General features: G+C 37.4%; 1 protein-coding gene across 2 annotated transcripts in view; it reads right to left on the minus strand.

The window, feature by feature from the left end:
• The window catches only part of Rab11fip2 (RAB11 family interacting protein 2), a 37,506-nt gene extending 24,929 nt beyond the window's left edge, over nt 1-12,577 (minus strand). Inside the window, exons 1-3 of one of the 2 annotated variants that reach the window (XM_046450136.2) lie at nt 11,826-12,569; nt 6,637-7,079; nt 5,458-5,926 (exon numbers count right to left, since the gene is read on the minus strand). In XM_046450136.2, the coding sequence (XP_046306092.1) occupies nt 5,458-5,926; nt 6,637-7,079; nt 11,826-12,178 (1,265 nt within the window). In that variant the 5' untranslated portion in view covers nt 12,179-12,569. Of the gene's footprint in view, nt 1-5,457; nt 5,927-6,636; nt 7,080-11,825 lie in introns of both variants that reach the window. The other variant, XM_046450137.2, reaches the window with a different exon arrangement.
• Nucleotides 12,578-15,882: the final 3,305 nt, after the last annotated feature.

The raw sequence follows: 15,882 nt of genomic DNA on the forward strand, positions 1-15,882 counted from the left end.
AATTTTAATAGGATTAAAAAAGAGAAAGAGGGAAAGAGGTCAATCTGATGTTAAAGGCACTCTGTCATGCAAAATTATAAAATATGAGTGATGAATATGAGTTTTGATCTTAATATTGTCCTAAATGAATTTTTGGCCTGTTCATCAGCTAAGAGGAGGCAGGCTCTTGTGTACAGCAAATATTACAAATGGAAATATATGCTCTAATAAAATCAATCATATGAGGAATAATATTATAAAACAAACCAGTAAGTTATCCTAGGGTAACTAAGAATTTGTTACCTGGTATTCATAATTGCAGTGAAGCTGAAAGTAATGAAGTGGAAGCAAGTCACACACCTTTGTGCCCTAAGCAAAATTCTCTGGAAAGAGTCTCTCCTATTCATTGTTTCTCTGATTGGCTGCTCCACTAACCTCAAATTATATGAGCTTATCACAGAGTAGGCTTATATTCTTGACTTTTTCAAAATTTCAAAGTAAGACATTGGTAGCAATTTCTTCTGTATGTTAATAAAATGTCTGAACTAAGTGGTGTTCTGAACTTACTCAGGGCTGGAGCTCCTGAGAAAAGCATATACCACAGTTCCTCTTCAGTTGTCCACAGGTTGCACACCATTCAGCACACTGATACCCTGAATATTAAATATATATTTCTATCTGGTCTTTACTGTCCACTCTAATTTAGGTGCTTTTTACCTATTCAGCAAAATCTCTTACTTCTCTTTGTATCCATTTTAGCCAAGCTGACTTATCTACTCAGTTAGGGTCTGTCAGCCCAGTAAGCAAAGCTAGTGGCACTAAGTTGCCTTCTGTTCAAATATGAGTTTATTAGCACAAACAATCATCAAAAGAACATATTCAATACTTATGAAAAAGGTGATACAACTTCAATCAGCAAGTTTCAAACTTGACTGACAATCAGCAGGAAGTTTTTAAAATGTTGATTTTTTTATTCCAGTGCCTACTCACTAAAGATTCTAACTCCCTCTAAGGTGAGATCCAACAACCTGTGGTTTTGGAAAAAAGAAATCTCCAAGAAACTGTGATGACCAAGCTATAGGACGTGTACTGACCTAGGTGCTGGGGGACTCTAAGAAAGAAAATTCAGCATGACTGGTAGGAAGTTTCCCCAGCTCAGTGGAGAAAACTTTTAAGAACTGGACATGATAAACATCACATAGCAGTTTCGATTTACGTAATAACAGAAATCGAGAAAACAAAAATACCTGGTTATTATTCAGGAAAATATTAGAGTTCTTAGCATTAAGGATAGATGGACTGATGGCACTCAGAGACAGGTTGAGTGTAGCCCACACCTGAGCCCAGGAATGGAGATGGCATGACTTACTAGACCCTCAAGTTAGAGAGGTACGCTAAGGAAATTAACTTACTAAGAACAGAATGAGGAATAGTAAATGTTAGATAGGTAAGAAAAGTCTGAAATACAGTAAGCCCTGAATTCAGAAAGAAGAGTTTGGATTTGGGGTTGGAAACCAGTAGTTCTTAAGCATTTTTGATCTGGGTTTTCTTAAATAGAACAAAAGGTACTATAGTTTACATACCCTGCTTAGTAGGGTAAATAATGTTAATTTCTGTAACAAATATATAAAAAAAAATTCAGCAACTTAATATTCAGAGAATCTTTCTTTCAGTCAAAGTCCAACTTGTTGTTCCTGCTCCAGGGCCTTCCACACACATGTGGGGGGTCTAGCTGCTCCTATCTCCTGGCTCTGCCCTTCTTAAAGAACCCCTGCATTCAGTTGGTGCTGGGGCAGCAGTCTATACCTGTTAAAGGCCAAATAATAAATATCTGGGCTTCTCAGGCCATACGGTCTCTGACACAACCATCCACTCTACCACGGTAGCACAAAAATAGCCACCCAAAGATGCGGGCGGCTGTGTACCAGCACAACTTTATTTACAAAAACAGGCAGCAAGCCAGACTTGGCCCACAAGCCTTGCTGCCAGCCCTGGTCTGGACCTGTGGAGGAGGTCTTAGAAGTGTAAGAGACTTAGAAGTGATATTTATCTTTCCATTAGCTCTTTAATAAGGTAGAACTTGGCCACTCATCCCTACCTAAGAGAAGGGTCTAAGCTATGTCCCAGCTTAAAGAAAAAAAAAATTTTGAAAACACCCAACCATTTCCACTTTTCAAATTATTTTTGATAATTTCTCAAAATCAGTGGTTATAAACAAATTATTTAAAAGGTATAAGAATCATACAAGCATATTTGTTTTTAGAAAATGATATTCTGCAGATGCAAAGAAGAGCTGCTTTACAAATTGTGGGACAACTATAACAAATTAGTTGATGAGTCAGTTGATAAATGGTAAAGGTAAAACTCGCTGATAAATATGTCATCAATCTACTTTTGTATCAATAAATAAAGTAGCAGCATTTTTGATACACAAACAACTCAATACCAAATATAAGCTGATAAAACATCTTCCTGAAATTTATAAAAATTCCAACTATTCTCTCAATTACACTGCTGTAGTTCTGCAGATGCCCAGTGTTCCAGCCTCCAAACTTCTCAGTAGAAAGCTGACCTTGTGTCAACCCAGTTCCATTTTCTTCTGGGTATACAACTAAACTATTTCTTAACTGATTGCAATGGCACTGGGACATGACTGAGCCCTGGCCAAGGGGATGTATGGGGTAGCAATGCAAACCACTGCTAGGCCTGACACACAAAAATGATCCACCTGTGATCCTCCCCTCCCTTTCCCTGCTGCAATGATCTTGGAGGGCTTGTGATAAATGGTAACACTACAAGAAGGAAGAAGCCTGAGAGACTATGTGGTGCTGAATGACTGCATCAAGAGAGCAGCCATATTTTCCATCCCCACCTCTGTGTACTGTTTTGTGACAGAAGTGAGCAACTTTTACTGTGGTGAGCCAGTGATATCTGGAGTTGTTTATTATAGCTAGGGGAACTATTCCAAACACAGAAGCAAAAAAGTATGTTTTGTGATTTCCAATGTGATTCCTTCAGGCAGACTTCACTTGCACTTCTTTAAAAAAAATCTCCTTAGAAATTTTAAATTATGTGCATAAAGAAAATTCTCTAGTTTTAATCATAAGTATTATTCACTTAGACAGCTATCACAGAGTTTCTCTATTCCTGCAATCTCAGATGGACCAATCCCCTCAACAAAAACCAAGTTCAGCTTCACAGCTATATATTCCCCTTCAGCTTTGTTCAGTGTTCTCACAAAGACTAGTCAGAAGGGTCCAGGAGACTGTAAACAGATCTATAGTACTATGGGAAAAATAATGCACAACACGTGTCCTTGTGATTTGAGTCTATAGCCTCAAAAGTGATTTGGACATTAACTTGAGAAATTCAAACAGTCCCAAGTAACTGGGGGATGATACTGGGAGGATAAACAAGAATGCTGATGTTGTCATGTAAAGAACACACTATCTTAATAGTATCTGCCCAAATTCTACCCAAAACAAAGCTGCTTCCTAAAAACATGAACTGTATTCCTTCTCTGCGTCAACTTACATTCAACTCTTCTTTTTTACACTATTAACTAGAGCTACCCCTTTATTTAAATGTTTCACATTTACCACAAAGATGGATTATGACAGAAAATGAGAATCTTCCAGGAATTTATACACTCTGTCCTTTCTGTCCTTATATCTGCCACCTCCTAAATATGAAGAAAAAGGCCTTAAAATTTTAAAAACCTATTTTTATATACATGCAATCATTTTCTACATACATCATGAAACAGCTCTAATTTTAACAGGAACAGTAATAGTGAAGTAACCCAACCAAAGTCTTCATCTACCAATAGGCCACACGTACTTTTAAAGCTTGTGGCAATCCATGAGTGCAGCCCAAGTCCAGGGCAATTAAATATATATTTACTTTTATAATTATTTTTCAAATGCTAACATAAAATATTATTTTTCTATCATGTCCCATCTTCTTGCTTTTCATTAACTCTAAAATTACCGAAATTACTCCATCTCTAAGTTATCTCTTATCTTGCACAGTTGTTTTCAACAACATTCTGCAAAAGAAAGGTCAGTAAAAGCGGAGAAAAGCTAATATATGTTTATTTACCCCTGTAATGTAGGACTTATGAAAGACGTGAAGGATACTACATGAAATACCAACACAAAATATTTTAGAATAGCACTTCAAAACTTTTCAAGAACACACTGACACCAATGGTAAAAATTTATTTCTCTGAGGTACAGTCTATAAACAAAACTGAATGATGCTGCTAAAACCACAGCAAATACCCATTTATTGATAAAAGAGAATGAAAGAAATACGCATTTACCTTCCAAAATTTAAATACATGGCTTTTGATGTGATGGAAGATGCACAAGGGAGGGGGAGAGCAGAGCCTCCAAGGGAGACTGTCACACTACCCTTGCTGCTTACAGTGGGACAAAGCAAAGAGCTGCTCATGAATAAAATGACCGACAACACAAAAACACAATACAGGTGGGGTATCCCTTACCCAAGATGCCTTTAAGCTTTTTGGATTTGGGAATATTTGCAGACTTTACAGGTTGAATATTCCCAATCGAAAAATCCAAACTCTAATAAACTGTTCCAAAATCCAAAATTCCAAGAGTTCCATCTACTATAAAACCATTAATGCTGAAGTCCACATTTCTTAAAGAAGAGCATTTTGGATTTTAGATTTTCTGACTGGGATGCTCAACCTGTATTAGTCACCATTTAAGGGTTCCCTTTTTGGGCTAGCTTTGTACTATGTACTTCATGAGCTATTTATCCTCACTGAATCATTCACACCTACAAAATTCATTAATTGCATTTAAAATATACAGTTCCAAATTCTAAGGAATAAGAAAAAGTAGCAGTATATATAAAACTAAAAACTCACGAGTTTGAAATTCTAATCTTTATCATAATGATTATTCCTATGATTATAAATCTTCATAAAGATCTCTTACATATTTACAGTATCCATGCGGGTCACTGAATTCCAATGAACATTCACAAAACTATTCCTAAACAATCATTTAGTAAGGAAAATCTATCCTGAAATCATCAGAATAGAAACATTAATATTTCAGTACTAATTCTTAAACAACAGACTATGTGCCGCTACTGGTCTACTAAGCCTCTCTAGACAGCCCAGGACTTAATCCCTGGAAAATATCTAGGAATACATCTCTGGCTTGCACTCACACCCCTGGATTATTCACTGTCACCATGTCTCATCAAAAGGCATGCTGTTTCTCCAAAGTTTTGGTGAGTTTTGGCTTACATAAGTGAGAGCAGACTAGGGTAGGGAATAAAAATCTTTTATCCTTTCAATCCTTCCAAGATAAAAAGTTCAATTCCAAAGATGTATGCAAAATTACTTGGCTCTATAAGCAATTATAAAAAAGAAAAAAATTCCAAGCAAAATAAAAAGAATTTATTTTATAAATAGCACAACCTTCCCCATTCAAAGCTTACCTTGAAGATGGCATTATATTTGAAGCCCTGAATTTTGTTGTAAACGGATTAGTTGAGTCATAATCAAAATAGTCCTGACGATTTTCATTACATGCATTAGGTGACTTCAAGTCACAAGGGCTATCAGATCCCCCATTGTTAAGTTTATCAGATCTTCTGCCATCTTTTTTCCCAGTCACTCTTTCAAATAGGCTAACTTTCTCCCTTTTCTCTCTTTTATTTTCTTTTCTTACTTCAATTGGTTTTGAAAATAAATTCATGCTGCTGTCCCATGATTCACTGCTTTCTTCAAATGGATTTTTCTTCCTTGGCAGTGTTGCGAATTTTTGGGGTAATGAAGCAGTCACATTTGTAAATGGGTCATTTTGTCTTCCAAAAGACGATTCACCTTCACCCACAATGCTGTCAGGTTGGTTCATTTTAGAAGTATCAAAGCTTAATGCTCTTCTGTGTGGAGACTTAAGACTTCCTACAAACAATTTTGTAGTTAGTACTTAATCAGTGACACATTACATCATACTATTTGACACATTCTGCAGCTTTTAGAATGAGTGCAATTAGCTATTTAAAGGTATTAACCTTAAAAATAATCAAGGAAAACAATCTTAAAATGGAAAGGTATAACGTTCTGAAGTTAGGCTACTAACAATTAGTGTCTTATTAGACAATTAGTAATTTACTTAGCTCAGAAACCATCACACAAACAAACAATAATGTCAAAACTAGAGGACCCACTGGCATGATAATGCTAGAAATCTCAAAGTTTGTTTTTTGTTTTTTGGCTTTTTTTCATCATTAGCATTAAATTGACTTTCTTATTTCTGAACATTAAAGTTTTTTCCCCAAGAACCTTATGATGAAATTGAATGTTCATTTATGCTTCAGGTTTTCAAGGCAGGAGAAACAACAGTAAAAAAAAAAGAAGCCAGGGCATGAAAAGAGACTGAAACTCATTTTATTATCACCCAATAAAATATATAAAAATGTAAACAAACTCTGCTTTCAATGAATTTATCAATGGTACAGTAGACACTCAATAATTGATAGACGACTAAATCTATAAAATACCACCATGAAACGGCAATTTTAGTTTTTCTACTTTAGAAGTTACACTTAAAAACTACAAGAGTAATTAAGACTACTGAGGAAAGACTACACTGGAAAGAAGGTACCACTTACCATTTTCTGGAACGGCTCCAAAGGACTCTATGTGGCGTCCAAGAAGATGTGTGTGACCTACAGCACCAGACTTTAGTTTCTCAGAAGACATGTGGGACCCCGTTAAATCAGACATTGAATGTGCAGAAGAGAGACGCTGAGGACCCAAAAGAAAAGGCTTTTTTGGTTTGGATTTCATCTGTATTTCACCACTTGAAAATTCAGTACTGGCATCAGGCATGGGAGTACTTGGAATGATTGCAGAAGACGTATCAGAAAATGTCCCATCATTTTTTCTACCTTTCATCTTATCTTTCAATTTTGCAAAAGGAGATCTTGTTTTGTCCTTCATTGATAAGTCAAACATACTTGCTGTCATATTGTTCCTCATAAATTGAATATTGACCTTTATCTCACCCCTGTTTTTGACTCTTTTTCCTTGTTTGGATTCTAACCTAAACCACCTTAAAAAGAAGAAAAAAAATGTGTTGTAACATGTAATGAAGAAAGGCTATCAGACCTTGGCATATACACACAGTTCTTTAGGTAAAGCTACTGCAAGGGCAACCAAGCACTAGATGAGAACCTGTTGGCCAGAGTGTTTGTGGTTTCACTCATTGTTTCACTTTAAAAAACAGATCATTATTTCTGTACTGTGACATGTACTGAAGGAACAGGTCTTTGTCAAGTGTAAGGATTTTGGATAAGTCTTCTTTCACAATTTGAAAATTACTCATCATCAAAAATTCTTATCAACAATAGTTAATATATTTCCATATGAGATAAGTGTTACCAATGGACAGAGAACATTTTTTAATATTAAATAAAATACACTGAGGCAGAGACTTTGAAAGAATTCACTAATTCAAATTATTTTTGAGTATCATAAAAATAATAAATACACTTTAATAACATTAATATTTTGCCCACCCCAAAATATTACTCATGTCAAAGTATTATAAGAATTTTCTTTACACTTAAAACCACTACATACAGTTTGCTAATCATTAAACTGTGAATGATGTAATTTAGATTCATATAAAATGGATCAAAGTCTTTTCCAAGAAAATATACAAAAATGAGTGAAACATAGAAAGTGACAAATAATAAATCCTATAAATTTTTTTGAAAAGTTGAAATATTTCCTATTAGAATCTATTTGCCTCACTTACTATTGCTACTGTATAGTATATTAGAGTATCGTGCTGCCCATTTTTAAATTATGTGTAAGAAGCAAAGTTTATTTTGGTGTTGTCTACAATATTTTTATCCATGAGAAATTCTCCAGTTGTTGGTGTCACAACTGGTCATTTTACAGGGCAAACAGCCAGAAAACTGCATAATCAAGTCTAGAAAAGAGCTCCTATGATGTTTTCACATTACTTAGTAATGAAGCATGATATCCATTCCTGCAGACAAGTTATTTAAATATAGCTTTAATCAAGTGTAACAAATTTTCTTAGCTACAAAAGAACTGTGATCTAATTTTACATTAGTTCTTTCTCTCATTGTTAGCAACAGGATGTACCAAGAGAAGGCTGAATTAAATGGGAGACTGGTTCACAGTCCTTTCCAGGAAAGACAGAAATGACACACGACATCTACACCAGCTACAAGCATGTGGGATTTCCATGTGTATAACGAGTCAAAGTAAATCTGAGAAGAAAATACACCAACACCCAAAAATGGAAAGTGGGGAAAACAGTCAAAATTCATAGAATTTTAGAAAGAAGATCAAATAAAATCATCTATTTTAACATCCTTATTTTATAGGTGAGGAAATTGAGGCACAGAGAATGATACACAATTTCCCAACGTCAAAGCAAAGTCAAAAGAAAAAAAAATAAAGTTGATGAATAACATCTGCAGGAGACTAGAAGTTCTTCCTTATTTGATGGACCACATGTGTTAATAAGGTTAACCACATGGTGCCACATATTACAGGATGCTGCATTTAACCAGGAGATGTGACAGCCCAAAAGGAGGCAATGCAGTTCTTTATTGCTAGAGTATAAGCTCTTTGAAGGCAGTTTGCCTTGCACTAAATAAATATTCAATTTTTCATTTCTAGAATCACATTCTTAAAACCATCAATCCACCATTTTGTTTTTTAGTAGGGACTTCCAAAGACCTAGATAACTTTAAAGAATAAAGCAATCAGTGTCTGAATACAACTATAAATACAGTACATTTTCTATCCCCCCACAAAGAAGAAAAATAATCTGCAAATAACTCCGACAAATATACTAGTTTAAAAAGTAGCAATGACAAGAAGCTTTAGTGGCTTTGTTTTGAAACTGACATAAGGGGAAAGGCTTCAAGACTCACTCCTGAGATGTTTGTTTCCCCATCGGATAAAAAGATAAAATGAAGACACAGCATTTGAGGTTCACTGAATTAATGCTGGGTTTTTTTGTTTTTTTTTTAACCTCTAGAGTACTGGGTTTAAACTGTATATGGCCTCTGTTCAATTTTTTAGTGGGCACAGGTCCATGTTCAGAAACCACCACATATGTGGGAACTATTCCCAAGCAATTGGTGCTGTGTGGTCAGAAATGGGACAAGACTGGCAATAAGAGTGCCAGAGGCCAGGACGCAGGTGCACTGCAGAGACCCATGCTAAAGTCCTAAAATCTATGTATGCTGGAATCATACCTAACTCTAGGGACTCAAATTGTTATTACTTTTTACCAGCATTTTTTTAAAAAATCAACATCACCTTCTATTGTAAAAAAATCGATGGATATTACATAATAGCATCAACGATTTTACCATTCTATTATTAAACATTGTACTATATCTTAAATCTCATGCCAGAACCAACCCAGACATCCATTAAAGGTGGAAATACACAAGTACTCTTTCCACTGCTAGGATTTGGGCTTGGGCCCTTTTCCCTTCTCCTTAAAAGAAAAAAAAAATATTTTCAAGACATGAAAAAATACATAAAATAATAGTCTTAACCATCATGTTTCAACACAACTAGAAGACAAGATGTAAATACTTGTCTTCAGTGTCAAAAAGTAAAAAGCATCACACCCAGCAGTTTCATGGGACTTCTAAATCAGCTGGTAGTCTTCATCACTCATACCAGTTTTCCAAAAAAGCATTTGGGAATATGCTGACAAGGTTTAGCAATGTGCAGAATATTAAATATCTTTCTTGCAATACACCGGTGGCTGAAATCTGTCTCTTACTTTGCCACATGTACAGCTGTGCTGGAAAAGGAAACTATTAAATATATTAAAAATCTAGAATTATTACCAATAAACATACCTCATCAAATACGTGGTCCCCATTTAGCCACAAAGAAAATGTTAAGGGTTTCATAACATATGAAAATTGCTTTGAATGCAATAACATCACAAGCTCTGTTGATAACATTTCAAAGCATTTTCCCCAAAAAAGTTCTAATCAATTTTATATAGACACTACAATATTAGGGCATTGCTCATAGCCAAATTTATTGTAAATGTGACACTGCCAAAGAAAGAAATAAAACAAGAAGAAACTTTAAAAAGCTATTTCATCCTTAGAACTTTGGGTTCACACTTGGGCCTACTTTAACTTGAAAAATTTATGTTCCAGAGGCCTACAGTACATTATTCCTCAATAAAAGTACTACTTAAGTACAGTAAGAAATCTGAAGTTACAATATACTTAAAAGTTTACATTCAAAACATTTTACACAGTACATACTGAGTCACCCCAAATTGGCAATTTGAAACAAATTCTTTGGTAATTACTCACTTCTTACTTTAAATTTGATGAAGAACCCTTTGGAGGAAACTGAACACAACTTTTTAATAAAAAAGTATCCAATAGTTTTCTTTTTAAAATCATTGATAAATATTTAACTTTACACTTTGTAAAAACTTTTTCTCCCTTTTAAAATATTCTCATCTCTTCAATTAGGTTAAATATTTACCATTTTTCTTCTTGCATTCCTAGTATTTTTTAACTCTACTTTTTTACTCAAAGTGTATTAAATCTTAGAAAAAGAACAGATTCAAAATAAAACAAAACACTCTGATCAAGAGAAGTGCACAGATATGTTCAGAAAAAGTAAGGAGTTTTTAAAATATAGTTTCAAATATAAAAAATTTAACATGAACTTAACAATATCATTATGAAAAAAAGTTTCTCAAAGGGAAAATAAATTAGTTACAACTGAAAGAAACACAAGGGCTGTTTTGGAAGTCTAAGTCGTCTTACAAATTCTACCCAATTTCCTCCCATTAATTCCATTGGTCTTAATTTTCTCTCAGACTAGAAATATTTTAAGAATGGGGTATATATATTTATTTGTTTAAAAAGCATACTATTTTTTCAATTTTAGATATAATTGCTTGTCCTAATTTGTATTGTAATTTTTAAATTGAAATTTATCTAAGTCAAGCATGAAAGTCACACTAAAAAGGCCATGTTTTATTGAAGAAGTCATTAAATCACTAAATCACAAGAATTTAATCACTGTCTGTAATCTTATAGCCGTTAATATGATCTAAACACACTAGTTTTGCAGAACTAATTCTGAAGTAATATAATAACAACTCTACTATAATGCAAATTCAGAGGAAAACATTAGTGGGTGCAGGATTGAGGTTTGTGTGCACTTTTAAAACTGTGTTTTATCTTTTAACAGCTTCATACCCTATCAAGATGTAATGACCCTAAAAAGAGGTTGGGCTAAAATAATAGACAACTGTGTTTATAATGCTCAAATTAAACACTGAGTTTTAAATTTGATAATTCATCTTTCCACAGCCACAGAGTTCAACATACATGCAAACATTACATTGGCAGATTTAATTTTCTGATTTTCCATTTCATGAAAAGTTGTAATGTTTTTTAAAGATTATAAATTACACCTATATCAGTTTTAGTTGGTCAACAATGAGATCCAAGCTTCTTATAAAAAGTAAAATAATGTTGATTTTCTCAAGTCATATTTACATTCTTAAAATCCAATCAAAATATTCAATAATAGATATTTACCTCTAACAGAGAGAATGGGTCATTAATCACTCCATTTAAAAATTGTTTCATTACAAGGACTATTTTTACTTCACAGTCATGCAAATAGCGTGCTTAAAACTGGCCATATTTCAATCCAAAAACCAATGCCCCCCCATTCAAGTAATTTTCAGGATCAGAAAATTCATAAATAAGTAAAGTGCCCCCAAATTCAAATAAATTACAAAACTTACTCTGTTTTCCTTCTTTGTTTGTCCTCAAAGATGTCATTGAGATTGATTGCCACCTGCCCTAAAAATTTATCCAGACCCACCAGGGACCTGTGCATAACTATGAGGAAAAGAATGTATTTCTCTGGATTCCCCTGCATTAGCAACCCAGGCAGCTCAAAGGAGGCCTCTTCCTTCCAGACTGGCTCAAGGGTTTTTTCAGCTACAGAGGTGGAGTACTTTTCCTTGCCCAGCTGAATTATAGTGTATGTGTCATTGGTGCCACTTTTGCCTTTGGGCTTCAGATCTTTGGCTTGGAGCACTGTGACCTGCACGTGAGTTGGAAACCACTTTTGGGCTTGCTCGGACAGCATCATTCTGCCCTTTTTCTCTGCGCCGGGTTCTGGAGCGCAGGGAGTGCCCCTCCCGTAGGGAGAGCCTAATTCCGTAATCACTGCATCCTAAGGACACTCGACCCGGCCGGACCGGCTCGGGCTGCCCAGCTACCCTAGGGCAGATGTCAGAGCGCCTCGCGGGGGAAGCCCGGGGGCACGGCTGCTCTGGGGGTCCCTTTCCTCTGGAGAAGCACAGGGGCCCACATCACCTGGCCGCACCGTCCAGGCCTCCGCGCGGACCCGCGCGACTCGCGTAGCCACCGTCCCCCGGTGCCCGCCCGGGGACGGCCCTGGGCGGCGGCAGCTCCGAGGCCTGCGGGCAGGTGAGGCCTGGCCGCTCAGGGGCTGTGGAGGTGGGAGGCGCGCAAGGCCTCCCGCCTGCCTCCTGCGGCCAGGCCGCCTACGCCTCCCCACGCCTCCCGCCCGCCCCGCTCGCCCGCCGGCCGGCCCGGCTCCTCCTCCCAACCCCGGTAATACGAACCGCCGGCGGCTCGCGCGGCCTTGCTCCCTCTCGCAAACCTCTCCCTCCTCCTCCCCCTCGCCTGGGCTCCTCCTCCCGGACGGGGGCGGATCGCCCGAGGGCGGAGTGGGACGGGGCGGGGGACGCGGACGCCCCGGCGCCGGCGGGGCGCGGGGCGGGCCGCGAGCTGCAGGGCTGCGGGCGCGGGGCTGGCCTGGCCGGGCCAGCGGCTCCTAGCACCGGGCGGGCGGCGGCGGCGGCACTTCCGGGTTCGCCTTCTCCATGTTGATCCTGGGAACGCGAGGGGCGGGGCCGGGCGGGGCCGCGGGGTCAGGGGTCGGCGCCTCCCTGGTTGCCGTGGAGACCGGGGCGCGCGGCGAGGGATGCGGTGCCTGAGCGCTCCCGCTAGGTTCTCGGTGCTGCTGGGGCCTGGCCAGTGCTGGTGCTTGCATGGTACGGACCACAAAGGCCGACAGAAGGGTCCTGGAGATAGGAACCAGATAGGTCCAGGATAGGAACCACTCCTGAGAGAAATCACCAGGCCCTGGGGACTGCCCGAGCTGGGGAGAGACCCAGTTTCAGTCTTTGAGGGCGGGGAAATCTGCCCTCGCTGACACAGCTGGAGTTCCCTAGTAGATGGAATGGGTCCTCTAAATGTCGGAAACAGAATTTCTCCAACCTCTTATCAATCCTTTTTGAAAAGAGAAGATCCCATCAATTTAATAAAATGGACATACTCCACCCAGTCTTTGGGGGAAAGGAAGCAAACAGAAGATGTCAAAACTAACACAGACATTAATTAAGACCTCAGGAGGCACTGAACTGGCATCAGAAGACCTGATACTGTTCTGATCTTTACCACGATCAATCTATGAGACTTTGGCTGAGACACTTCCCCTCCCTGAACCTAGGTTTTCACTTAAGTAGAACAGGTCTCCATAGTGTCTCAAACCCCATCATGACTGTTGGGACCAGCCGAAAGCATCTACCCCTGTACACTAACCACCAACTGCACTACCTGGACTGTGTGGAGGCCACGACCCAATTTGGGAAGAAGAGGCTGGAAGAAGTATAGGTGAACTTTTCCTAATACAATGGCACATAGTTTCAAGGCTCATTTTGCTCTTCTGGTTCTCAATTAAAAAAAAAAAGTTTTTTTTTTTGTTTTTTTTTTTTTTTATGTCCTGCCTTTATTTCTATTCATGTCTTTCCAAGGAATTCTTGGAAGTTTTTTAGACTACATTGTATATCATGGAAAGCCTTCATAAACCTTAGCATGCAGTGTGTGTGCCAATTTATTGTATAACTTAGTGCCTTTTCTTCCATTACAGGACTAAAAATGCAATTTTAGAGAGTAAAATAATATGATAGATGTAAATGCACTTTTTTCAACTTAAAATGGCCCCCAAATGGGCAAGGTATCGTGTTTATTGTTTTCAGGCTAAATTTTAAACTTCTCCAATCGAGGCAGAATTTTCCATCCCTGGGAGAGAGCGAATGAAAAGGCCATGTGTGGAAAGCAGAACAGAATTATCGCATTGCGCATAGCATCTGGATCCCAGAGTGGGCAGTTGTCAACTTTAAAGAAAAATATTCTTAGGGATTTTTAAAGAGTACATTGGAACCATCAGTGGTGGAATTTCACCAGGATCTCTAGGGAGAAATAATTTGACACCTGAAACTTACAAAAGCAAAATAAGCATCATGAAATCCAATTTAATTAAGTTTAAAAGTTTTATAAATTGCATTTTTAAAGGCTTCAAGTCTCTATTAAATGCTGTAATTAAATAAACAATAGATGATTAATTATAATAGTGAATGTGTGTTTCTAAAGAGCTTAAATTGTTTGGTAAGCTTTATTAATGATTATAAACTTGTTTACAAGTATCATTTCACTCATCTCTGAAATATGGCCATCTCTGGGGTAGAAGCTGGCAGCTGTAGTTCGCAGCAACGCAATAACAGACTCCAACACAATTCAGAGAATACTCTAAAGGCAAGAGCTAACCAAATGGAATTGCTAACCTTTCTTCCTGTAGCACCTAAATTTCTTTCTGAGTTTCCTAAAACTTGAATAGAGCCAAGATCATTCAATTTCACTGCTGGCAAGATCAGACATTATGACTTAATATTTTTAAGGCAGAACAAGAGAATAGCATATTTTTGCCCATGGGGAAAGCAAATAAACAAATGAGTTAAGAAGAATCTTGAATTATGTTATAAAAGGGAAGAAATTTCCTAGTGTTTCTCTCATTTTATTATATTAAGAAAATAAAAACTTGTTAGTTGGGTCAAGTATATGGTTGACTCATAATGAAAAATAATGTCAATTACATAAGATCTGGAATCAAAGTGGTTCTGCCAAAATATTTTACTAAGATAGACATGGACAGTAACTTTAAAATGATACAAAGGATTGCGTGCATAAGGACAACATACCAGAATTGAAGAGAGCCACATTTTTTTATTGTTATCCTATTACTAATGATATGTCCGGAAATGTTTGGTACAATTCCAAAATCAAGGGCTTGGGAAAATAACATTTTATGGGAGGAAAATGCTGAAAATTCTAATTTTAAACTGTTACAATTCTTGCTGCAATGAATAAGGATGATTTTACCAGAAAGTTAAAATAGTCAACATTATTCCCTAGGAGTAGAGGATTTCACAGATGAAAACATTTATTAAGTGCTGCACCTTTCAGTGACGTCCCGGAAGGGAACTTACTCCAAGCATTGCGGAAGATATTCCCTTTGGACATTAGCATCTCTAAAATCAGGTCTGCAAATCTATTGTAGGACAATTATGATGCTCTCAACATTTAAATAGCCCACTGAGTCAAGAGTGCTAATGCTCTTATACACATTATGTAATGGGTATTAATTCTTTTCCAGATGGAGATGTAAAAACATCAGCAAGAAGCTCTCCCAAGGTATCATTACAGCCTTCAGCCTTCAGGTACATACACACACTTCAAATACATGTACAACTGAGAAGTATATAAAATTCACAGGGGCTGGGGATGTGGCTCAAGCGGTAGCCCGCTCGCCTGGCATGCGTGGGGCGCTGGGTTCGATCCTCAACACCACATAAAAATAAAATAAAGATGTTGTGTCCACCAAAAACTAAAAAATAAATAAATAAATATTTTAAAAATTCTCTCTGTCTCAAAAAAAATTCATATATGTATACACAGCAGAGTTACACTGGAGGCAGATCAACGGAA

This window comes from Marmota monax, unplaced genomic scaffold, assembly GCF_021218885.2.
Source record: "Marmota monax isolate L192 unplaced genomic scaffold, Marmota_monax_Labrador192_F-V1.1 WCK01_AAM20220418_F8-fsc00004, whole genome shotgun sequence".
Lineage (NCBI taxonomy): Eukaryota > Metazoa > Chordata > Mammalia > Rodentia > Sciuridae > Marmota > Marmota monax.